At 44.4% G+C, this 26,225-nt stretch overlaps 1 protein-coding gene across 5 annotated transcripts; it reads right to left on the bottom strand.

The window, feature by feature from the left end:
• Positions 1-459: 459 nt before the first annotated feature.
• LOC147638376 (cyclin-T1-3-like) lies at positions 460-26,225 on the bottom strand. 5 transcript variants are annotated; one of them, XM_086798306.1, is made up of 8 exons: positions 26,101-26,225; positions 25,694-25,957; positions 7,506-7,587; positions 2,314-2,448; positions 2,009-2,184; positions 1,749-1,900; positions 1,209-1,598; positions 460-1,106 (listed from the first exon to the last, which is right to left on the bottom strand). In XM_086798306.1, exons 2-8 carry the CDS (start codon positions 25,903-25,905, stop codon positions 886-888), a joined length of 1,368 nt encoding a protein of 455 aa, XP_086654432.1. In that variant the 5' UTR covers positions 25,906-25,957; positions 26,101-26,225; the 3' UTR covers positions 460-885. The 5 variants fall into 5 exon arrangements, with proteins under 5 accessions (XP_086654432.1, XP_086654433.1, XP_086654430.1 ...); XM_086798307.1 differs by having other exon boundaries at positions 26,096-26,221; XM_086798304.1 differs by having other exon boundaries at positions 460-1,598.

The following is a 26,225-nucleotide window of genomic DNA, read 5'->3' as shown; positions in this document are numbered from 1 at the left end:
AGCAGGCAAGAGGACGAGGGAAGGGGCCGGGATCTGGGCAATCGAGAGAAAAAAAAGGGGGAAAGCATGGGAAATGCAAAGAGGGGAAAAAACGGAAGGTGGGGAAGAGGGGGGACGGGGATAGCGGGAAGAGGGGAAGGGTGGACAAGAAAGTGGCACCGGCAGGCGCAGGTTTTTTTTTTTTATCGGGATGGAGGCACCAACATAACAGATTGGAATATAGATGAACAGGGAGAGGGGGGTCCATATAGATGGAAGCCGAAGGCAGAGCTTCAAACATGGAAGGGAAAAGGGGGGAAGACGACATGCAAGAGGGAGGGAGGCTGCTCACAAGGTTAGCAGGAAGCTCTCAGCTCAAAATTTGAGCTTCAGCTGGGAGATATTTAGCTTAGAGGAGGCAATCCCTCCTGTATAATCAAGAGTCCACGATCAAGAAAAATCTACTATAATACATCATAATGGTATAAAAACTAAGTGATATATTAGTCAACTAACACTTTAAAAATCTTGGCAATCTCCTCCATTTCTGTACAAGTTGTCATATGGCCAGCTTGAGGCACTACTGTAAAGCACATATTATTATAGCATTGTGGACATAACGTGCATAGGACCTTTGATACTTGAAATCACATCTGTTTGGAAAACTCTGCTTCAAAAGCCAAGATTCGTCAGGTGCATGATCTCAGATAATCAACCAGCACCCTTGAGACCACAAAACCTCAGCTCTACCCATTCCAGTGCTTTATAAAAGCCTTTCCTGTGGCTCGGTTACCACACACGTGACTTGAATGAGTTTTGTGAGACAACATAGCAAGTTTCCTGTGCCATCAATGACGGATCAAATAATCCAGCCCCATCCATGGATATAATAACGCGGCGGAGGCTTTAATTGGCATGCTCATAGCGCAGTCTCTTATATTCCCTCTCTTGCCAGTCCCTTGTTTTCTGGCGCCGATGATGGTCAACTTCGGTGTCAACTCTACGGTGGATTTGTGAAATGTGATGATGGTCCCTGGTATGTGAATGTCGATGCATGTTCTCTGGAGAACAATCCATGGGGCCCATCTCCAGGTCTTCTTCTAGAACTTCTTCCTGGTTACTGAGCTCTGTTTTAATTACAAATTTTGAACCATAACCTTCCACATGAGAATAATGATGATAATGGTCCCTGTTATATGCATGCACATAAAAAGAATTCTGAGACTGACCATCTTTGTGTCCATTTTCCATCCCCCTTTCCAGCAGTTCTTCCTCATCAGTGAGCTCTAATTTAGACCGTGTCCCACCACCTTCCGCTTTGAACTTCCTCCTCTTCTCTACTGCTGTTTTCAGCTTGTCAATATTCACCTGCTCAAAATCAGCCCAGTGTGTTTTTTTGTCATCTTGATAATGCAGTTGCTGACTTGGTTCCACTACTGTCCTTGCTTTTGTTTCGACTGCTGACCTTTTTTCTGCAACCTGGGGTGTACCAGGTGGTAATGCATTGGCTGCTCTTTTATCATGGTTCACACCTGCACTGGTGGCACTGGGATCAGTGGAGCGAGAGGCAGGCAGTTCCCTATTTTGCTCGTATAATTCTAGCATTTGATTGCTCACTTCTGCCCAACATAAAACAAAATCTGTTGAGAAAGTTTCTAGTCATCATCATTAACCAATTAAGTTACCAATACACGTGTTTTCATATAAAAGGAAATTAATGAACTCCTAGAGAGTGATTTTCAGTTCAATACACAAAGCAAAGATCTCACCTTCCAACTGTCGAGGGGTAACATCGAACTCCTGCCACCAAGGCTTTTTCCCATTGGAGGGAAGCTTAACCTTCAAAAACTTAGCAGCAAGAAAGATAGCCCCAGCAGCAATATGATGAGCCTTAAACTGCAAGCACAGTGAAGTGCGCAGCCTGGACAATAGTGGTTCTAATGAGTTCCTTCTTGTAGATACCCATAATTTAAAAAACTAACAACTTGCACACTTGAAATGCTGAGAGCATAAAACATCACGAGCATACCCATCATTTACAAAATTCCAAGCAACTTGAGCCAGAGCATTTTGTGCAACTTTGAGCTTCTTAATAGCAGTAACAAGGGGCTTATAAGGGTGATGAATGTTGAGATCGAAGCCTAAAGTTGTAAGAACAAGGCGTTCCCCTAAAAGCACAAGCTCTTTTTCTTGTTCATAAACTTCCTGGTCAAAAGACACAAATGTTCAGAATATGAAGACCGTACGACAGGATACAAGCCAGGCCAATCAACTCGGCACAGAAAAGCAAGGACTTCAAGATTGAATAACATTTACAATGAACACTTTTCTCACCTTTATTTTTATCCGTTGCACAACATCTGGGTCTTTCTTGTGCCTTATTTCATAAGCAAGACAAATCACGTTTTGAAGCAGTTTTGGAGTCTCCTCGACTTTTCCAGCCAAGAACATACAAACAGTTGCAATCACCTGCCAACAAAGACTTTCCAGATGACAGCTAAGGGACACATCAAATTGATGACCGATTCGCCCCCTAACATTTTTTAAACATGATCTAATCAAGGGTCTTCAAGGAACCGTCACATCCTTTACCTTAAAGCCTTTAAATAGGAACTCCATAATCTCGCCGGAAGGACAACCGAAAGTCTTTAAGGGTCTTCTGCCACCCTTGATTATTGTTGGAAGCATAGTTACCAGAAACAAGAAACGGGAACAAAAACGGGGAAACAAGTTTTTAAGGGTGGAAACGGCCGTTTCCTGTGACAATATCACTTGGGAAACGAGAAACGGCAATGGAAACGGATGGGGTCTTGAAACGGAGAAACGCGTTTCGGGTGGAAACGGCCGTTTCCTGTGACAATATCACTTGGGAAACGAGAAACGGCAATGGAAATGGATGGGGTCCTGAAACGGAGAAACGCGTTTCTAGGGACTGAAACGGCCATTTCTTGTGACTATGGTTGGAAGACCTAATGTGGACCTATTTTTGAGTGGGGCAAGACCAGAAACGTTTCCCAAGCATCTCCTTTGAGGTGGTTAATTTTAAAAGGCCTTTCGTGTGATGTTAGAGCTCAGAACTAGCTCTAATGAAATTGTAAGTGCCCGAAATCGTAAGTGCCCAACCTATGAATCTGCAAAATTATTAGGATCTTAGTAAGTTAGTTCCTTATATGGTTTGTAATACTCTACCTTGCAAGGGTGGGCTGTAGGTAAGATTCAAGAAAAAAAACTAAGAGCCAGAATGAGAAGAACCCTCCTCATTTTCAAAAAAAAATCAGCTGAGTTGCTTGAATTGTATTCCTTGAGCAGTACATCCATACTTTATGTGTAGTTTACTCACAACATCTAAGAAGGATTCATGTTATATGCTAAGCACTTTGTTTTAATTTGATGCATGATTACTCTTAGAAATCAATGCCCCAGCGTCATCATCCTGAAGAGATTCCAGCACGTAAATACAGAACAATTCTCTTGGATTACACGATGAAGAACACAGAATTACAAGCTTCATTACTTCATGATACAAGAATACAAGAATATCATCTCTGTGCTATTCTCGAGGTCTACCTATGACGTGACTAGGTAAGAAGTAATTGGGCATTATTCCCAACACCCTCCAAAATGAAACATGCCTATAGAACACATAATTATAAAATCATTGGTTGCGCACACTCTTGGCATAAATCCATAGTGATCTAATGATTACAAAACATGACTAAAGTATAGAACATGACTAAAGCCTAGAACATGAACAAGGGATATTACCCTCCCATGGGGGTCTTCATGTAGATCTGGGAAATTACCCTCCCTCAAGAGCCTTCTCGTACTTTAACACCTTAGATATCTCCCTTGGCTATTGTCTTCCTCTCACCAATACATGGGAATCAACCTTCACTTGATTGGTTAATTAATTACATGGCACAGAAACACGAGGTTGAGATCGCCCATGATTTTCCAAATACATAACACATGAACATGAGATTCAGCCTTCTTGACATGATGCTATGTTTTGCTGATGAGTTACCAAATGAGTTGCCACCCGTATGACCGGAAGATCATCGCATTGATCTTGTGCTTAGTAGTCCAACACCTAATAGGCCAGCCTATCGTGTAAATGCATCCCAAAGAGAGGAGATCATGAAACAGGTACATGAACTTTTTGAGAAGAGTTTGGTTCAACCAAGCTCTTCCCCATATTATTCACTCATCCTCTTGGTTCAAAAGAAGGATGAGTCTTTTCGTATGTGTGTGGATTATAGAGCTTTGAACAAGCTCACCACTAAGAATCAGTTTCCGATCCCACGCATAGATGACACTCTTAACAAGTTGGATGGATCAGCATGCTTTAGCCGAATTGATCTCAAGAGTGGGTATCATCAAGTGCCTAAGGATGTACATAAAACCGCTTTTAGGATAGCATTTGGACTTAATGAGTATCTTGTTATGCCTTTTGGTCTTACGAATGTCCCACCTACATTCAATAGAATGATGGATCGCATGTTCCGTGGATGCAAGAAATTTACAGGTGTCTTCTTTCATGGCATCCTAGTCTTCTCGAAGGCCGAAGAAGAGCACACAGCTCATTTGACTGTCTTTGAAGAACTCCATAAGCATAAACTCTTCATAAGTGCAAAAGAGAGTGAGTTCTTCTTGTCAGAGATACACTATCTTGGACATATGTGTCCAAAGACGGAGTGCGGATAGATCCTGCAAAGATTAACACAATTCAGAATTGGCCTGAATTGAGATCGGTGCATGACATCCGTAGTTTTCTTAGGCTATGCTCTTACTACCGCAAGTTCATTCGGCACTTTTGCATGGATTACTTCTCCTTTGCATGACTTGACAAAGAAGAAGTTATATTTAAATGGATTGATATTGAGAGAGATGCACTCCTCAAATTAAAAGATACAACAAGACATGGTCCAATGTTGTTCGTTCCGGATTTGCAAAAGCTATTCAATGTGGAATGTGATGCATCTGGAAACTGCATAGGAGCTGTCCTAAATCAAAGGGACATGTTGTGGCTTATGAGAGACGTAGACTACATGATACAGAGCTCTCTCTTGGCATTTATGAGAAAGAGCTCTTTGTTGTAATTCATGCACTAACCATATGAAAACATTACCTTCTTTGGTCTAATTTCACTGTGAAGACATATCACCAGAGTTTGAGGTATTTTTTTACCCAAACTAAATTGTCAGAGAAGCATATAAGGATGGTCAATTTCCTCTCTATGTTTCGTTTTCAGACCTTGCACACAGCAGGAAAGAAGAATGTAGTGACACATCCACTATAGCCGTATGTAACAGCTATCTTAGTTACCTCTCATGGAGACTTGCCTACCATGCGTGATTTGTACCATACGGATACTGATTTTGCAACTATTCGAGCTGATTTGATGGCTGGTCATGCACATGCCTCCTTTGTGATCAAAGAGAGTTATCTTATGAAAGATAATTGTCAATGTGTGGTGTCTAACATGAGACAAAAGGTTTTGGATGAGTGCCATGCTCCTCCATATGCTGGTTATAGGGACATAATGCATGTACATGATTGAGCGGTATTTCTTTTGGCCAAGTATGCAAAAGAACATAGAGGTACATGTACGTGCATGTATCACCTGTCAAAGGGTGAAATTTGATAGGCAAAAGGTACCAGGGTTGCTTCAACCATTGCCAATTCCCATGGAAAAGTATTACAATGGATTTCATTATGGCACTTACGAATTATGAACGTTCCTGTGTTCGCACACACTGATGTTCCAATACAAAGAGAGCAACCAGCCAAGTGTCCGCTTACACTTGGACCCCTTCTCGCTTTTTCTCTCCACCTGACACCTTATACAGCCTTTACCCATTCCCGAAGGACCTTTCCATGATAGGGTGCGTATCCCTTGACTGAGCATGGGGTAGGCCCTAAGGGTTTAGGTGACCCTTGGCCAATGCCCAACAATCCTATTGGACTGGGCATGCTGTTGGCCATCCCTAAGGGGACCTGGACAGAAAGGCGGACAGCCCATGTGGCTTGGCCAGCCTGTCGACCAGCACCTATGGCTTGGGCAGCCCAGTCAGCCAGCCTTCTGGCTTGGCCAGACTGCTGGCTAGTCCATGGGCAGCCAGCCCAGCAAGGCCGCCAGCCGTGGCCGGGAGGGAGGGAGCATACGGGCTAGCGGGGAGCTCCAGCTTTGCTCAGCCACTTCTGTACCTATCTTAGGAGCGCATAGCTCAAGGAAGGCGCCATCTGTTCTAATTTGTTCAGCACTAAAGAAAGCTTTGTTCTTCTCATCTCTGTGCATCAAACTTGTGTTGGATGTAATGACAAAAACTCCCCACTGGTAGCTTTGTTCTTCTCATCTCTTGTGCAAGCTGTGCATCAAACTTGTGTTGTGGATGTTATGACAATCACTCCCCAGTTAGGGTACCCTCCGAGCTTCACCCTATCAAAAGCATTTGAAGACATCTTAGAAAAGTTGACAATTCAAATAAAGCGAGGCATGCACGCTGTAGCGAGCCCTTGGGAACTATGATTGTTGGTAGCTTCCATGATTTAAACTCTTCCAATGTCTCTCACTCCTAATAAAAAGGAAATCACGCAACTAAATGCTGGAATTCATACAAAGTCCTGAGCAGTGGCTAAAAGAATAAATAGGCGTGTATTAGTGAGTACATGTTCAAGATAGCTATACTAAGCACAACAATATTAAGTTAAAAAACAAAAGAAAATGCCTAGGACTGACTATATCCATGTCATAAACCAAGTAAAATATGTCCTGGATATTGTAGTCTCTATATCCCCCCCCCAAAAAAAAGGCTACTATATTGTCAGCATCATCTCTTGCTAAGCACCTTCCTATCAAAGCCCAGTACTTAAGTACCTAATCTTTTGTCCCACCAAAGTTCCTAGGGAAAAGAGAGGAGGATACAGAAGAGCTCCCAGGCTCTTAATTCACAAAAAGGAATTTTTGACATGTAGGTACCTAGAGACAAGTTCTTTTGAATTATGCAAGATAACAATGATGACAATTAAAAATGTCATTGGCATCCCAATAGGACCTCCAAAGAAAACAACTAGCAAAATCAACGGCATCATACATAAGTAGATAGAACCTAAACCTAGCTTGCCGATATGGCTAAGGATTCGTATACACCAGAATGAGTACAATTCAGAATTTGAATAGATGTTAGTAAAGCACAGGGACATGGGGAGGGTCATTATGGGCACTTTGTGTTAATTGTTCATGGCTATCTGACCCCAATGTTACCTCCACAAAAACTTGCCTTTATGTGCATGCATGGTTGTGTGCACATAACTTTCTAATTTTGAAAAGCACATCTGTGTTATGGGAGACGTGTAATGTTCAGAGAGCTAACCATATCATCAAAATTTGTTTGAAGCTCCTACATTCCCTCTTGCCATTTTTTCCCCTCTCATAAGCCACAAGAAAAATGATTTGAACTTCATGGGCAAAAGGATTAAAAAACTAAACCCAATAACAGAAACATCATGCACAGTGATAAACTCACATATCTATCATTCTTTGCATGAGATTGCCGTAGAAAGAAGCGATGACAAAAAACGATTCCTGTAGCTATTGTGACTTGTGGCCTGAAATCAACCACCCCCAAAAAAAAATAAAAAGAGAACGTAAATTAATCTCTCTCTCTCTCTCTCTCTCTCTCTCTCTCTCTCTCTCTCTCTCTCTCTCTCTCTCTCTCTCTCTCTCTATGGCAGATATCCAGGCCATCCGGCAGAGACCCATGCTAGAGCTCCTAGGATGATTACGACTCCAGCCATATACTGTTGTACTCACTGTCACTTTTGTACTCCCCCATATTCATGTATTCATGTATCCATGTACTCATGTACCCCATTTTGACTAGTAGCATTAGCTTCCCCCCTACTGATGTATTGTGGGGCTATCTCTTTTCTTTTCCAGACAGTGTATCAGATGTCACATGGTTGTAACTTTGGTCTCATAGGTCACTTTGGCCTTTTGAAGACGTTAATATAACATTTCATTTCATTTTCATTTCTCTCTCACACACAAAAAACGATTCCTGTAGCTATCGTGACTTGTGGCCTGAAATCAACCACCCCCAAAAAAAAAAAAGAGAACATAAATTAATCTCTCTCTCTCTCTCTCTCTCTCTCTCTCTCTCTCTCTCTCGTAGAGGACATGCTGAGAAACAGGCCAGCCCATACAAGACATCGCACAGAAATCCATCACTAATTTCTTCATGGCACCAGCATCCACATCAGCCACCCATGGTGACACCGCCGCATCGACATCAGCTCATAACAGCTGTAGTATGTACACATGGGCCATATTCACGTCCCAAAGGAATCCTAGGTGGGCAGGCCTACTCCATCCTACGTGCCAGGCAGCCCCAACCCAGAGCACTAAGGATCTCCACCACACAAAGACAGATCCATGAGATTCTCTAACAACATGACAAGCCCTCACCATACCCACATCTGCCATCAGGAGGCTTATAGAGTCAAGTTCCAGTTTTCAGTTCTTTACTAATCTTTTGGACCCTCTGACCCAAGATTAGACTAACTAGCCCTATGGTAAACCACCATAACTCTCCACTTCTACATCCTTCCTAGACTCCCTAGGACCATGCTAGGTTGAAACCTAAACTTTCTAACGCTCTACTATGCTGAAAATGAACAAGAAGCTGATGCAAAAACGTTGATTAAACGAAAAAACGCACATCCTAATTTTGTAGCAAATCCTAAATCGCAAACCCTAATTTGATGATTTGCATTCAAAACCTAACATTGATACAAAGCTCTACCTAGGCCAAACCTAGAAGCTATGATATCAATGTTACATGCATTGTGGAAGCGTAATCTTGATATAAAGCTCTACCTCGGTTGAACCTAAAAGCTTGATACAAAACTCTACCTAGGCTGAACCTAGAGGCTCTGATACAAACGTACATGCAATGCGGAAGCATGATCTTGATTAACACTAAGCAAAAGAGATTATTGCTCATCCTATGTTTAGCAAACTCACAAGACGAGATTAACCCTAACCTACTGTATATTCCAAAACATGAATATACACAACTGTTTTTAGATCTAGACTTAGATCCACTTCGTGCATGCTATTCTATAATGCGTACCAAAGACTCCTACTGTAATGCACAAAGAAGTAGCTCTTGCTAATCCACAAATGTGCCACTGCCTTGCTTCTGGTCTTAGACTACCTACCGAAGTGCCTAATGCCTCCTTTCATGGGGAAGCCATGTTCAAGTCGGTATCCCCTCTTCAGCCCATAAAACGATGTAAAAAGAGTCATATTTTGTGTCCAAACCATGCCCCAAAGGTGTCCCATCCAAGGGTGCATGTCCTAGGCCCCTCCGGACTTTAGGCTGCCAAACAGGCCATATCTTGCCAAGATACTAGCTACAACAGGAGAGCATGTCCATGTGGCACTCACAGTTGTGATGCACATGACATACTTTGTCACCAATTGGCCGACCATTTGGTCCATCTCCAGATTTGTCTCGTTCACTTGAGGCCAGGCCGGTGTCTCACGTGAAGGGGCCAGTATTTTTGCATAACATGGACGGGAGCCAAACTGGTGCCACCCGTGTGTTATCAGGATGGTGTCGTATGGACGGGAGCCAGAATGGTGCCCCCCGTGTATGACCTGGACTGTGTTCTATCCATGGGATTGTCACGCCATGGAAGAGCCAGTATTTGTGCCGTGTCTTGCCTATGGGATTGTCACTCCATAGGGAGGCTCGTGCCTGGATCTGTGTCTTACCTATGGGGCTGTCACTCCATAGGAAGACCGGGATTTATGTTTTCTGTCGTGCAATCATTGTGCCCGACAGAAATGTTTAGTACTTGTTCCATGAACGGGAGATATGTCCATGATACTGTTTGCACATGCATTCATGTTTTGCATGTTTGGAACTGTTTTCGCATCACTTGTATTCTTGTGTTTGCTTGTTTGACGTGCCACCTAAGCGGGGACGCCTGCCAGTGAGTCATGAAGTTTGCTCTGTCTTCTAACGAGTTTTATTGCGTGTGAACAGGTGGTAAGTGTATTGCATTTGTTTATTTCATAGCATTCTTTCTAACCTTTGTTTTTTATAAGGTTGCAGTTTCACACTCATTAATGAGTGGGCACCCTTCCCAATATTTCATGGTACCTTTAGAAGGGTGGACACCCACGTTTGAGTCACGGTGGGAAAGGGAACCCCTCGTGTGTGGGGGTGGGTGCATGGCCACCTACCCACCCCCCACCTTGGAACCTTTGGAACTGGCCGCCTCCATGCAAGCAAGGTGGGCCGGCTAGCTGTTGGATGTGTGCCCTCTCCATCGCTTACATATAGGCGACCGCTTCATCCGGCTATCCACAGACAACTGTGTAGGCGACCGCTTCATCTTGCTCTGCAGGCGGCTGTCTTCTTGTCCTGCAGGTGACTGTGCGCAGGTCCTCTCGCTCCTCTCTGGTCAGCACGCGGCTGCGGACGCCACCTTCTCCACCTTGCAGGCGGCTGCGCACAGATCTCACTCCTCTCTGGCCCCAACAGGAGGCTACGCCCAGACGCCACCCTCTCCACCTTGCAGGCGGCTGCGCACAGGACTCACCTCTCTCGCCAGCAAGCGGCTATGCCCGGGTGTCCTTCTCTAGCCCCTATGCAGCTGCACTTAGGCACCTCTGATATTTGTTCTCCCACTAGCGAGCTACGAGCGACTCTCTCACTTGCGGGCTGGCAGCAATAGCAGTAATAGAGACTTCTCCTTTCATACGTGGGTGCCTAGTACTTCTGAAGGCCATATCCATTATTTTGCAAGGTAAGTGGATTGAGATTTAAGCAAAGGTCTTTGATGTAAATCTTATAAGGGATACTCTCTGCTACTAACACCCGTTCGGTGCTGGGTAGTCCAAGCTTCTGGAGAACCACGGTCCATGGGTGCTGAGATCGGGAGAGCCAGGCGTTAGTACGGGAGCGCCTGTCTATGCGTGGTCTTGGAACACCACTGGGGCGCTCTCTGCGGATTCCAGTGAAGGCACAAGACCGTAGAGATTAGACTTCTTCAAGTGGATCGCTCTCCTTCGAACGTCTACTTCAAGTCTCTTATTTGGTAACTGTATTCATCTCAGTTGTACATGGACATCATCTGGTTCATTGAACCCATGGAGCATTGTATCACTTAAATACTCCCAATAATATATCATATATTGAGGGGGGGGTGGCCCGTTCCAGCCCCAATGCTGGTGTCCATTGATCAACATTTCATTTTCATTTCATTTCAATTTTCAGTTGTTATTGAGTTGTCCATTTATATTGTGAAATTTAAGTTGTGCTATTACGCGTGTGGGTGTCCAACGGAGTCTATTCCCACTTGACGGGATCGGTTTCATTGGTAGCAAAGCACGGTCATTTTCCTCTTCTTAGTGGAGAAACGAACCTGTGTTTTGGACACCCCGCTTCTAGCACACTTAACACAATGGACAGCCAAGGCAACCGTTTGGAAGTGCCTAATTCGAGGGGCCCATCAAGTGCCTTGCGTGGTTCTGATGCTCTGCAGGGAAGGCACAAGGCCCTTCAGAGGGTAAATGATAGTGATTCGAGGGGACAACTATCTCGTGGAAAGACAGTTATGCAAGAAGAAGAGCTTGATGCAATGAGGGCTGAATTGAAGCATATGAGAAAGCTTTTGCTGGCACAAGAGCAAGAGCTGAAATTTTTGCATGAAGATCCCCATGTGCAAAGTGCCATTGAAGCAAGGAAAGCCGATGCAATGGTGGACATGACTTTTGAGTCCATGGCACGAGAAGTGGGCAAGAAGCCAAGGGAGTTGGAAGTTTCCTACCTCCTTCGCAAAGGTGACATCAAAGAGGGGGAAGATGGAGAGCTGAAATTCAAAAATCCACCTCGCTTGAAGCATGGAGATCCCGCATCTCAAAGGTTGAGGTCATTTATGCAAAGGGAAGAGGTGACAGCCACCTCTCGTCATGCATCTTCTCCACAAGGCACAAAGGCTGACAGGTATATGTATACTAGTGCTCATGGAGGGCATGATGGTCACATGTATTCAAGGCATGTATCCCATGGAGGGGGTGACAGGTCTGCCACTAGAAGAGCCTTGCCTACTGAATGGTCTCATGGAGAGACATTGCCTTATGCAGGAAGGTCACATGCATCTGATTCTCAGGTTCGTGGAGCACATGCCACCGTGCTTCATGAAACTTCATGATGGCCCATGGAGCCCATGCAGATAGGGCTGCCCCGTTGGATAAGGGGAAAAGAAAAAGAAAGGACCATGTGTCTCATCCCAGAAAGCTCAAGGAATTTAAAGCATGTGACAAGTCCGTTAAGTTTGATGTTTTTCATGGAGAGCATGATGCTACCAAGGTGTTAGCATTTGTGGCACAGTTTGATATTGCCTTTACTGATGAGGACTTCACTGAGAAGTCTAAAGTACGCCATGCTAGCATGTTCTTGAAGGGGACCCCTGCTCATTGGTGGATCACTGAAAAGATCACCAAAGACCCCATTTGCACTTGGAAAGAGTTTAAGGACAGATTTTATGCCCAGTTCTTGCCACCTAATGCGGAGCAAACTCTCACCCAAAAGTGGGATAGACTTGAGCAAAGAGATAATGAAAGTGTGCAACATTATGTCAATAAGTTTTGGAAAGTGTTGCTTGAGGTAACTCCTTTTATGCAAATCACTGAGGATGAAAGAAAGAGGAAGTTTCGCTCCGGATTGCAAACCAGCTTATCGTTCGGGCATTGAATTGCACCCGAAACACACTTTGCAACAGCTTATAGCCTCTGCTCTTGCTATGGAGCAATCGGTGCTTAAAATTAAGCAAGATCAAGGGGGTTCCAAGGGCAAAGATAAGGCTGTCCCAAATCTGCAAAAAGGTGAACAGCCACCTAAAAAGAGCTTCCGGGAGATCCAGAAGGGAGGTAAAGCTGAAAATACCTCATCTAAAGATCATGGGCCAAAGAAGAACAAATTTGGCTTGACCCCCGAGCAAAGGGAGCAATATGCCAAGGAGGGGAAATGTTTTTCTTGTGGCAGCAAAGAGCACATGTTTAGACAATGCCCTGACCGCATGCCCTCAAACCAAAGCATGAGGACAAGCAAACCAAGGCTAATGTGCATGCAGTTCCCGATGTGCAGGGAAACACAAAACATGATGCAAAAGAACGGATGGTATGCAAAGCATGGGGTCAAATCAAGGATCAGCCCGCCTTATTTATGTTTGATGATTGTGCAACCGATAACTTCATCTCTGTTTAGATGGCAGCTGCCTTGGGTAATGAGGTTGAGAACATGGGACCTCAAATTGAAGCAGAAGCTGCCTTTGTTGGTAAAGAGGTGCAGGTTACCCCACTAATAGGGAAGTTGCGCATACATATCCACGGTTACCTTGATCATGAGCATTTCTTAGTTGCACCACTTAATGGATGTGATGTATTGCTTGGCAAGCCATGGCATCATAGGCTTGAGCCCCGCAAAGAGTACAAGACAAACACGATTTCTTTTATGCATAAAGGCCGCATGCATATCATTGATGCCGGCAAGGAAGGGGATTCCATCCCACTTGTATCTCACATCCAGATTAATAAAGCAATGAAAAAGAGTCTTTCTGCGTACTTGGTTTTTGTTCGTGATAGCATTGTACCAAGTCATCAATGTTTTGCTGATACATTGCCAGGTGAATTACCTCCCCAAAGGCCCGAGGATCATCGCATAGATCTTGTGCCAGGCAGTTCTCCACCTAACAAACCCGCATACCGTGTGAGTGCCGCACAACAAGAAGAGATCATGAAGCAAGTAAATGAGCTTTTAGAGAAAGGTTTGGTTCAGCCAAGTTCCTCACCTTATTGCTCTCCCGTGCTTCTTGTTCAAAAGAAAGACGGGTCATTCCGCATGTGTGTGGATTATATAGAGCTTTAAATAAGCTCACCATCAAGAATAGATTCCCAATCCCGCGTATTGATGACATTTTGGATAAGCTTGATGGCTCGGCGGCTTGTTTCAGCCGTCTTGATTTGAAGAGTGGTTATCACCAAATACGAGTGGTGCCACAAGATGTCCACAAAACTGCATTGAGGACAGCCTTTGGATTATATGAATTTTTGGTGATGCCTTTTGGTCTCACCAATGCTCCCGCCACATTCAATCGTATGATGGATAGGATATTCCGACCCCATCGCAAATTCACAGGTGTATTCTTTGATGACATCTTGGTTTTCTCCAAGAATGAGCAAGAACATAGAACTCATTTGGTCACAATGTTCGAAGAGTTGCGGAAGCATAAACTTTTCATTAATGCCAAGAAAAGTGAGTTCTTTCTTTCAGAGATACATTATTTGGGTCGCATTGTATCCAAGGATGGAGTAACAATGGATCCTCCAAAGATAGAAACCATTCGGAATTGGCCAGAGTTGCAAAATGTACATCAAGTACATAGTTTTCTCGGATTATGTTCTTATTATAGGCGTTTCATAAGGCATTTTGCTATGATAGCCACCCCTCTACATGATCTCACAAAGAAGAAAACCACTTTCAAATGGACTCCAAAAGAACAGGATGCCTTCTTGCAACTCAAGCATGCTATCATATGTGGACCCATATTGATTGTTCCCGACTTACAAAGGTCATTCATAGTGGAATGTGATGCTTGTGGCGACTATATAGGAGCTGTCCTAAATCAAGAAGGTCATACAGTTGCATATGAAAGCCGTCGTTTGCATGATGCTGAGCTTCATATGGATATATCTATGAGAAAGAGCTCTTGGCTGTAATTCATGCCTTAAAGATATGGAAACATTATCTTCTTGGGGCTGAATTTGTAGTCAAGACAGATCATCAAAGCTTGAGATACTTTCTATTTCAAACAAAGCTTTCAGAGAAGCAGATGAGAATGGCAAACTTTCTTTCCATGTTTCATTTTCAGATTGTGCATACTCCAGGAAAGAAAAATGTGGTGGCAGATGCATTATCCAAGAGGCCTTATGTGGCTGCAGTTTCAGTGGCCTCTCATGAGGACTTATCTACTATGCGAGATTTGTATCATTTGGATGCTGATTTTTGCCATATATGGACTGATTTGATGGCTGGTCACTCACATGCCTCTCATGTGATCAAGGAGGGTTATCTTATGAAGGATAACTACTTATGTGTGGTAAAGGATATACGTCCAAAGGTTATGGACGAATGTCACGCTCCACCTTATGCTGGTCATAGAGGTATCATGCCGACTACACGCATAATTGAGAGATATTTCTTTTGGCCAAGCATGCGTAAAGACATTGAGGCATATGTACGTGCATGTATTACTTGCCAAAATGTGGAATTTGACAGGCAAAAGCCTCCAGGTTTACTTCAGCCATTACCTATTCCCTCGCAGCCATGGAAAAGTATTACTATGGATTTTATTATGGACTTGCCAAGATCCCAGCATGGGAATGATGCTATTTGGACCATTGTGGACAGGTTTAGCAAGCATGCTCATTTCTTGCCCGTCAAGAAAACCATTAAAGTTGATCATATGGTCAAGCTTTTTCTTGCTAATATCTTCAAGCATCATGGTATGCCTAAATCCATTGTTGGGGATATAGATCCCCAGACTACGAGCCTCTTCTGGAGGGCTTTATTTGATAACATCGGCACTAAACTTGAGTTTTCATCAGCTTATCATCCCCAAACGGATGGCCAAAGTGAAGCTGCAAATTCAGCCGTGTTGGATTTGTTGAAGTGTTATGTGGCAGATCAAAAGACTGCATGGGAGAAGTATCTTCCACTTGTTGAGTTTGCCTACAACAATACGATCCATGCCTCCACGGGAAAGGTCCCGTTTGAGATTATTTATGGCAGAGTGGTATTGCCACCCATCCTTCGTACAAAGGATGAGATTTTTGCAATTGATGAGTATATTCGTGACTTGGATGTAGCCTTTGCACTGGTACGGACAACCATTGCAAGGTCGCAAAATAAGCATAAAATGGCTGCTGACAAGCATAGAAGGGACATGCAAGTCAAAGAAGGTGATTGGGTTTTGCTGAAATTTGAGAAAGCTAGGCTTCGGAAGAGGCCAGGACGAGAAGGATCGTATCATAAGCTTTCTCCTCGCTATTATGGACCCTTCAAGGTGATTCAAAAGATCAATGAAGTGTCATACAAGCTTGCTTTACCTAGTCATTGGAAGATTCACAATGCATTTCATGTGAGTCTTTTTCGGAAATATGTCGGGCCAGATCCTGACGAGCCTGTCACAGAAGATCCACCAGAATTGATGAGCTGGAGGAGATCCTCCAACCAGAACAGATTGTCTTTCATAGGGACAGAGAGCTACCTACAGGAAAGCTTTCCCGGCGATACCTTGTGAAGTTCAAGAACTATTTGCCCATTGATGCAAAGTGGGTAAATGAGGATTATTTTGTTGACTACCCACAACTGTTGCACGCATATCTTGAGGCTTTTCAATTGAGGACAACTCTTTAGAAGCCCGGGGGGATGTCACCAATCGGCCGACCATTTGGTCCATCTCCAAATTTGTGCCTCGTTTACTTGAGGCCAAGCCGGTGTCTCATGTGAAGGGGCCAGTATTTTTGCATAACATGGACGGGAGCCAGATTGGTGCCACCCGTGTGTTGGTGTCGTATGGACGGGAGCCAAACTGGTGTCACCCATGTATGACCTGGACTGTGTTCTATCCATGGGATTGTCACGCCATGGAAGAGCCAGTATTTGTGCCGTGTCTTGCCTATGGGATTGTCACTCCATAGGGAGGCTCGTGCCTGGATCTGTGGGACTGACACTCCGTAGGAAGACCGGGATTTATGTTTTATGTCGTGCCATCATTGTGCCCCACAGAAATTTTAGTACTTGTTCCATGAACGGGAGATATGTCCATGATACTGTTTGCACATGCATTCATGTTTTGCATGTTTGGAACTGTTTTCGCGTAACTTGTATTCTTGTGTTTGCTTGTTTGGCGTGCCATTTACAGAGCGGGGATGCCTGCCAGTGAGTCGTGAACTTTGCTCTGTCTTTTGACGAGTTTTATTGCATGTGAACAGGTGGTAAGTGTATTGCATTTGTTTATTTCATAGCATTCTTACTAACCTTTGTTTTTTATAAGGTTGCAGTTTCACACTCATTAATGAGTGGGCACCCTTCCCAATATTTCATGGTACCTTTAGAAGGGTGGGCACCCATTTTGGGCACCCACGTTTGAGTCATGGTGGGAAAGGGAACCCCTCATGTGTGTGGGGGTGGGTGCATGGCCACCTACCCACCCCCCCACCTTGGAACCTTTGGAACTGGCCGCCTCCATGCAAGCAAGGTGGGCTGGCAAGCTGTTGGACGTGTGCCCTCTCCATCGATTACATATAGGCGACCGCTTCATCCGGCTATCCATAGACAACTGTGCACACGACCGCTTCATCCGGCTATCCATAGACAACTGTGCACGCGACCGCTTCATCCGGCTATCCACAGACGACTGTGCAGGCGACCGCTTCATTCAGCTATCCATAGACAGCTGTGCAGGCGACCTCTTCATCTTGCTCTGCAGGTGGCTGTCTTCTTGCCCTCCAGGTGACTGTGCGCAGGTCCTCTCGCTCCTCTCTGGCCAGCAGGCGGCTGCGCCCAGACACCACCTTCTCCACCTTGCAGGCCTCTCCACTTTGCAGGCAGCTGCGCACAAGACTCACCTCTCTTGCCAGCAGGCGGCTGTGCCCAGGTGTCCTTCTCTAGCCCCTATGCAGCTGCACTTAGGCGCCTCTGATATTTGTTCTCCCACTAGCGAGCTCCAGGCGACTCTCTCACTTGCGCGCTGGCAGCAACAATAGTAATAGAGACTTCTCCTTTCATACGTGGGTGCCTAGTACTTCTAAAGGCCATATCCATTATTTTGCAAGGTAAGTGGATTGAGATTTAAGCAAAGGTCTTTGATGTAAATCTTATAAGGGATACTCTCTGCTGCTAACACCCATTCGGTGCCGGGTAGTCCAAGCTTCTGGAGAACCACGGTCCATGGGTGCCGAGATCGGGAGAGCCAGGCGTTAGTACGGGAGCGCCTGTTTGTGCGTGGTCCTGGAACACCAGTGGGGCGCTCTCTGCAGATTCCAGTGAAGGCATAGGACCGTAGAGATTAGACTTCTTCAAGTGGATCGCTCTCCTTCGAACGTCCACTTCAAGTCTCTTGTTTGGTAACTGTATTCATCTCAGTTGTACATGGACATCATCTGGTTCATTGAACCCATGGAGCATTGTATCACTTAAATACTCCCAATAATATATCATATATTGAGGGGGGGGTTGGCCCGTTCCGGCCCCAGTGCTGGTGTCCATTGATCAACATTTCATTTCATTTCAGTTTTCAGTTGTTATTGAGTTGTCCATTTATATTGTGAAATTTAAGTTGTGCTATTACGCGTGTGGGTGTCCAACGGAGTCTATTCCCACTTGACGGGATCGGTTTCATACTTCATCAAGGGATACTTCATTGGAAACATTGTCAAGAGATAGATTTGCAAGGTCTTGTGATGTAACCTTCAGGACAAGCGTAGAGCTTCAACACACTTCTCTCAAGTCATCTAGTAGTTTAAGTCCGAGTTGGTCGCCGCAGTATAGCTTTGAATAGCTGCAATATTACTTTGGAGGGGACGGGGGGGAGCGTGACACTTGCAAAATACGATCAGGATTTGCAACCTCCATCAAGGATGGGCTATTTATGAGACATTGGAACACAAGCCAAGCAAACCAATATTTGGCAACCTTCGGGTTCCAAAAGCAACAGCGTAGCCTACTTCAGAAAAGACTCCATATGCTGCTTCCCACGAATGCAAGAACTGCAATGTCCCTGTCTACTGTCTATTGCCAACATCTCGCAAGAGATCCACCATCTGGTCCCGGAAAGCCTGCCACAGCGCGTCCACTTTCAAGTGGCCGAAACGAAAATGCCACAAATCACTGAGCTGAGTACCTGTAAGAGAAGAGAGTGCTAAGAGTTTGTAAATCCCATTCTCCACTCCGCCTTCCCAAACAACCTGGGCCTGTTAACTTGTCCCGGATAGCAACTGAATGCTCATCAAACTCCACCCGCATGCCAATCTTGCAAACCTCGTGCACTGACAAAAGATAAAAGCCAAGAGATGGGACGTAAAGAATTGGAGAGGAATGCTTCCCCCCCTTTGCCATCGAGAACGATCTCCAACCTGCCCTCGCTGTGAATCGGGATAGTGGACTTGTCACCAATAAAGATGTGACCTGTTTGCCTTCGAAGGTCCTGTAACAACTCTCGGGAACCAAATCCCTCGAGCCAGCGTCATGTGTTTGATATGATTGATTACTTGCGGTGTGCAGTTGAGGAAGACGAAAGAGCGCACACGGGCATTGACACGATCCCACAATTGTGCTTGGGCCTCCTGCTCTTTGACTGATAGTGAAGAGTCCTCCTCCACCAGATCTAGCCTTCAAACACCAACCGTGACGAAGTCAACCAAATCATAAGATTCCAAAACAGACTCCATCATCACCTTCCAAATGCCATAGTTGTTCCCATCCAACTGTCGGTCCACTGGGAACGTTGGGAGGGTAAGGATCTTCACAAGTTTCTCTGCCATCTCAAGTAAATCTACCATCTCGGGTGTCACATGCGGAAGCTCTGGGAGTCTTCTTTCAACCCTAAACACCATCTAGGAACATGCTGACGCAAAAACGCATGCAAAAGAGAGAGAAGAGAGAGAGAGAGAGAGAGAGAGAGAGAGAGAGCTGAGTATTCAGTATATCATATAGTACAAAAAGGTATATCAGAGTTGCAGCCGCCTTCAATGAAGAGAGAGAGAGAGAGAGAGAGAGAGAGAGAGCTGAGTATTCAGTATTCAGTATATCATATAGTACAAAAAGGTATATCAGAGTTGCAGCCGCCTTCAATGAAAAGGTGAAAACACCTAATCTATGCCTAGTTCTATGACCCAACCAACAAGGACTGAATGAATCAAATCGTTGAGCAACCAATGCTATTTATAGGCTGGAAAAGACCAAGTGAACTGGCCGACTGCTGGTCGGCCAGCTTCCTGGACAAAAATCCAACATATAATGCTATTCCATTCTACTGTTGGCCGACAGCAACCTTGTCCATCACTAGTCAACTCCCTTTGCCAAACGAGCAATCAATGCTCCAAAACTCTAGTTCTAATCTGTCTTTATCTTGTTGCCTCTGCAGGGTCAGCCTGGGATTAGAGCAACACATCTTGTACATGACATCCCCCTCTGGGTGTAAGCAGGTTAATGTAGTATGTTATTTATGCTTGTTAGCACATTTCAAAAGCTTCTTTAACTAGAATAAAAAATGGTAGTTGTGTGGGGTGATATTATAATAGCCTAAAATGTGTGATAAATCTTAATAGTATATTTACCATGTGTGAAATGTCACGTCAAGTTTTCTACCACTATTCTTAATGATGAGGAGTAAGGGAATCGAAATGTGAATCATAAGTCCTACTCGTGTAAAAGTAACGTTTTGAAATTTTTGTGGACACCACTCGCGGGGCTTACTTTCTGTTTGTGAAAGGATGAAGCAGCAGAGGAAAAGAGCAAGCTCTCCAGCCGAGCAAAGAACACCAAAGCGAGCGAAGAAATTCGAAACAGCAGGCTCTCCAGCAGAGCAAAGAACACCAAAGCGAGCCCAAGCAGCCCCTCCAATCGAGGTGGGGTCAGACAAAGAAGAGGAGAAGATGCTAAAGAAAGACAAGTTGTCCTTAGGAAGTAGGTTTCTAACTCATAGAATGTGTGTTCTTTTTTTTTCTTTTGTACATTGTGTGAATTTAGATTAACATCACGAGTTAATACAAAGACCATATGCCCCTAATTCTCTCTCTCAATGCATTAGTCCTCTCCCAAATGTGTTCCCTCAACGCATTACTCCTCTCTCTTTCTTCTGATATTGAATATAATTCTTTTTCTCAAACGTGTTCTCTCAATGCATTAGTCCTCTCTCTTTCTTTCTTCTCATTTATATAATTCTAATATTGATGTTTCTTGCATGTCATTTCTACATCAAGATGGAAGGCCCCTAAGATATATTATCCACTTCAAACCGTTTTCTACATAACAAAAAAGGATTTCCACACACAGTACGGCCTCGACATAGAAGGCAAGGACCCAAGGCTCTTAAGGGATTTAGATGTCTCCGACTCTGATTGGTTGTCAGTATTCAAGCACACAAGGGAGACAAGTGCATATCGGATTAAGTGCAATAGTATTCGAGCAGAGCAGTTCCAGGACGTTTTGATATTTTACAACAAGGTGTACCAGAAGCGCCCTACGAACATGGAATTTAACGTCTCATTTGCTAGAGCACGTGTTGCAGTTTAGTCCAAGAGCAAGAAAGGCAATGTCTTTTGCTTGGGCTGTTGTTGCCGAAGATCACAACAATGATCTTTAGAAAGGCGACTACTTTGACAACCATTTCCTCTGTTGGAAGGTAAACAATGGTGGCGTGGACAGTATCGTGGAGTACAACAAAGGGGCACAACTCCAAATTGAAGAAACTCCTAACTCAAGAGCAACAGCTTAAGTTTCCCGCATGTAGATTATATGTCTAAGACCTTGAAGATGAAAGCATTAATTGAAGATGTAGAAATAAGAATGAGAGAGGCCAAGGATACATATGCAAATGCACAATCATGTCATCAAAGAATGTGCCCACAAACACTCGATGAGGCTGGAAAATCATGTCCATCATCTTGTTAAAGGTGGCAAGAGCATTTGTCAAGCCAAAGGGCATGCCCAAGAACTCATATAGCCCACAAGTGGTCCAAAATATTGTCTTATACACATCCTCGGGTCTAATGCGTATTTGGTGATACCCACTTTTCAAGTCGATCCGACTTAAGACTGTGGAGCCCTATAAGCGGTCCAAAATGTCATCAATCCTCGAAATAGAGAATCGATTCTTGATGGTGTTCTTGTTTAGCACCCTGTAATCTATGCACATGCGCCAAGAACCATCTTTTTTTTGCACTAAGAGCACAGGTGAGCAAAAGGGCGATGAGCTTGGCTGAATCAGTCCCTTTTTCAACAACTCCTGTACCTGGCTCATAATTTTCTCTTGTTGGGCTGCACTAACACAATACGGCGGTCTATTTGGTGGGATACTCTCCGGAATAAGATCAATAGCATGATCTTCTGGCCTTTCCGGAGGAAGCTCTCCTGGCAACGACTCGAAAAAGCAATCTTGGTACTTACATAGGAAATCGGTCATGTCTTTATCTAACATAGACAAATTAGACTAAGGTTCATCATCTTTTGCATCCTTAACAAAAACCAAGTACGCGGAAAGATGCTTTTTCATTACTGATGAAATGGCCAAAGCCGATATAATAGGATTAGATTCCCCTTTAAGCTTTACATCCAAAATGTGCTCTTTCCCTCTATAAGTAATCTTCCCATTGTACGTATCCACCACCGCATGTACCCTATGGCACCATGGCATACCCAAGATAACATCACACCCATCAAGTGGCATAATATAAAACTCTTCACTGTCCACATAACCCTGCACATGAAGCCTCAACTTCCCAATGATAGGGGTAACGGGTTCCGCATACCCAAGACAAGCCATATTAGTCTCGTATATAGGCCCCATCTCCTTTGCACGGATCCCCAATCTACTAGCCAAATCTGGTGAGAGAGAGTTGGCTCTAGCACCTGTGTCAAAGAAAATCAAAGCATTCTAATCTCTAACTTTGCCCCATGCTCTGCACAACTCAGTCTCCTCACCACCAGGCTGTTCCCCAACAAGATCAAGAACTAACCTGCAGACAGCTTCTATTTCTTAGGCTTGGGCTCCCCTTTAGTGTCAGATTCCTTGTTGGACTTACGCTTGGGACAATTGAAAAACATGTCCCTCTTCAGTACAGAAAAAGCATTTCTTGGCATCCAACAAAGCCTGCTTCTCCTCTGGAGTTCTCTTAGGCATTGGTAACATCTTACGCAGCTTCTCGGCAACCACTGTTGCATCCCGAGATGCATGCCCTGACTTCTCAGTTTTCTTGCCAATGCTTTTGTTGCCCTTAAATCCAATTGAAACCCCAATGAGTAACACATCACGCACTTCCTTGGGCCACCCACAACAATACTTCTCAACCTACTCAAACAGTGGAACTGCACGATAAGAAGTAACTGGGAGTAAAGCTTTCCAAAACTTCTCGTTATAATCCTCAAGATTTTCACATTTCGATACATCCAACTTATGCCACGCTGTCATTGTGAGCGACACGGAAGAGAACACCTATTTAAACTGTACCCAAGTAGATGGTGCTATGCCCTCCAAAAGAAGAGTGAACCACCACTGCAGTGCATTGTCCTTGAAAAAAGTCGCAGCTTTTCTCACTTTCGAGAACTCCATGTAATTTCCACCAGAGAAAGCAGCATCAAACTGCTATGAAAAGGTAAGAGCCATGAGCCTGTCTTTGGCCCCACTGAATGTGTCAAATTTCACCGCAGCTCCCCCTTCCTTATAATCCTTCGCCTTACCCAAAGGTGTTAGCTTATCGTAAGGAAGTGGCTTAACAAGGTTGCTACCCCCTGCATTCATGCCCATACTAGGGTCAACATTGCCAGTTCCCACACCCTGCATACCATGCATTCCTGTTGATCCTCCCATGTTTCCAAACATGCCACTATGCATACCGGGCTGCATGCCCCCATACATGTTTCCTTGCATTCTAGGCTACATGCCCCCATACATATTCCCTTGCATTCCGGGCTGCATACCACCATACATGTTGCCTTGCATACCAGGCTGAAAACTAGCACCAAAATTCCCTTGCATTCCCGTGCCTCCTTGAGGATAACCCCCAGTCATAGATTGGAACACGGTGGTTCCTCCTTCTGGATAACCCCCAGTCATAGATTGGAACACGAAACCACCGCCAAAATAGCCTAGATACATCAATTGTTGTGGAATAGATGGCCGTCCGAAAAAGGAATTCTATGGGTTTGCACCATAAGTGTTCTGCATGTTGGAAAACTGTCAAAAAGCAAGATCCTGTGGGAAGGCATCATTGTTGCCCCGAGTGGGTTCCTAGAACGTGCCTTCTTTTTCTTCTTCTTAGGCTCAAAAGGGACCCACATAAATTCAGCAAACTTCTCACTTTGTGTTAGTGTGTTACGCGTCCCTTCCCGAACTGCCCTAGTAGGGACAAGCCCAACCTCAATATACATGCCAGCCAATTGGACCCATATCCCCGAGGCCAAATGGGCAAGGGCCCCGGGGGGGGGGGGGGGGGAAGGGGAGGGGGAGCACTTTTTGTGTACATATGGATGATTGTTCAAAATTTATTGTCTAAGCAATCAAATATTTGAGTTAATCAAGTCACTTTTGCATAGCTTACCTCACATTGGTATTAGAGCTAGACTTAGAACTTGTAACACCAGATGTTCAACCGAAGAAAAAAAATTCCAGCCAGATGAAGGTTTTAGTGTTGGCTTTCAAACAGTTAATGGTCAATTTACATTCCCGCAAGACAACTAGCTTGGAGAGGGACAAGGGTGATGAACACTTTGAAGAAGAGCACGTCAACCAAGAATGAGATGGCTGCCTCAAAACCCCCAATTTCAGCCATCTCTCCACCACCATCAACAAAGACAAATCTGATGATGATGATGATGATGTTGCACACTTTGCACACAGCCCTCACATTCGTTGTTACATGTCCCGTATTCATGGCATTCTCCTTCTCTGCAACAAGTTGAAGCAATCAATCAAATTCTAGCTAAATTAAGATTTGGGTTGAGAGTTTAGAAGAACTGTATCCCTTTGAGATGTCACACTTAGGACAATCCGCTTCACTGTACGATTTCTTTAAAGCATTCACATCAGCAGTGGGATTCCTAGATTTTTCATCGGTCATGTTCCTAAAGCTCCTGATCATACATTTCACTTGTTCATCAAAATTTCCAATAAGGTATCCCACGCAATGGTGGAGAGATGTGATTTTACCTGAAACTGGCATGCCTGCTAATGCTAAGAATTAATACGAATGCACCATAATGTTCTGACATTAAGCATAAATTTTGAAATTTCCAGATGGAAAATTCTCTGCCCCGACCTTGACATTTTAGCTAGGAATTGAAACTCAAAAATGTGTAACAGTGACGCCACTTCTGTTTATTAGACTCCTTACTGATCAGTGACGCTCCTCACACAGAGTACCACTCCAATCCGTTCTTCCATGGTGGTGATGAGCCATTTGAGATGCCTCATCGGTAGGCAAGGGCTAGCACCAAATCCAGAAAAGGAAACAACAAAAACTAGTTTATTATTCTTGGTCCCATGGGCTCTTTAAGGAATTCCCATAAATTTTATGGGGAGAGGCATGGACGTTATCTTTCTTTGCATAGTAGATGAGTGCATCAGGGAGACAAGCAAAATTAGAACATTTAAAAAACTCTTGAGAGTATCAAGCTATGTAGGAAGGCAAAGGTCTGCGAGATCTTTTTTCGCATGCCGGCAAAGAAGTAAAACATTGATTATCTCAAAGGCAAGAAGCAAGCCTAAAATCTAAACACCCCTACATACATATGATCATCACCATCACCATCACCATCATGAGGGACATACACTAAAGAAATCCTTATTGAATGAAACAACTTTCACCTCACAAAAATGTACAGAAAATAACTCGAGGTACATAGGATCTTAGACTAACACTTTGAGGCGCATGCCAAGGTCTTGGAGGAAGGTGCAGTAGGACTTCCGCAGGTATGCCTCCTTGGTGGGGTCGATGCCGTCGTGGCAGGAAGGGGAGGCGCTCTCGATGAAATCGCGTGGGAAGAACCATTGGGAGCTGGAGTGGTCGGGCTCCTCCAAGGATGCCCTCCCCTGCCACGACTCCCCTTCCTCTTCCAGCAGCTCTGCCATCACAAGATCCTTCTCTGATGCTCTCGCCTTTCCTCCTTGCGGTAACGCAGTGCTGCAAAACACAACAGAGAAAATTGACTCCCTGTCGTCACAAAGGGGCCGATAAGCATGGCAGACAGACACAGACACAGACACACACACACACAGAGAGAGAGAGAGAGAGAGAGAGAGAGAGAGAGCAGATCAAAACCTAACCGTGTTGACGGGGTAAGAGAGGGATAGGAGAGGAATTGGAAGAGGGGGCGCAACCAGCTTCGTACGTACAACGCGCTTGAGAATGGAAAAGAGGATTAGTCTTAAGCCTTATTTTTTATTTTATT

Source organism: Cibotium barometz, chromosome 5, assembly GCF_041138505.1.
Source record: "Cibotium barometz isolate CiBa-2024 chromosome 5, ASM4113850v1, whole genome shotgun sequence".
In the NCBI taxonomy this organism is placed as follows: Eukaryota; Viridiplantae; Streptophyta; class Polypodiopsida; order Cyatheales; family Cibotiaceae; genus Cibotium; species Cibotium barometz.
This window is presented reverse-complemented; position numbering and strand designations above follow the sequence as displayed.

Bases quoted from the DNA above. Each gene is read 5' to 3' on its own strand.
- LOC147638376 (XM_086798304.1), bottom strand. From the start codon at position 25,905: ATGGCAGAGCTGCTGGAAGAGGAAGGGGAGTCGTGGCAGGGGAGGGCA. The intron at 2,185-2,313 runs GTGAGAAAAGTG...TCTTTTGACCAG, and splicing joins TGCAACGGATAAAAATAAAG to GAAGTTTATGAACAAGAAAA. The intron at 1,599-1,748 runs GTGAGATCTTTG...TATGTTGGGCAG, and splicing joins TACCCCTCGACAGTTGGAAG to AAGTGAGCAATCAAATGCTA.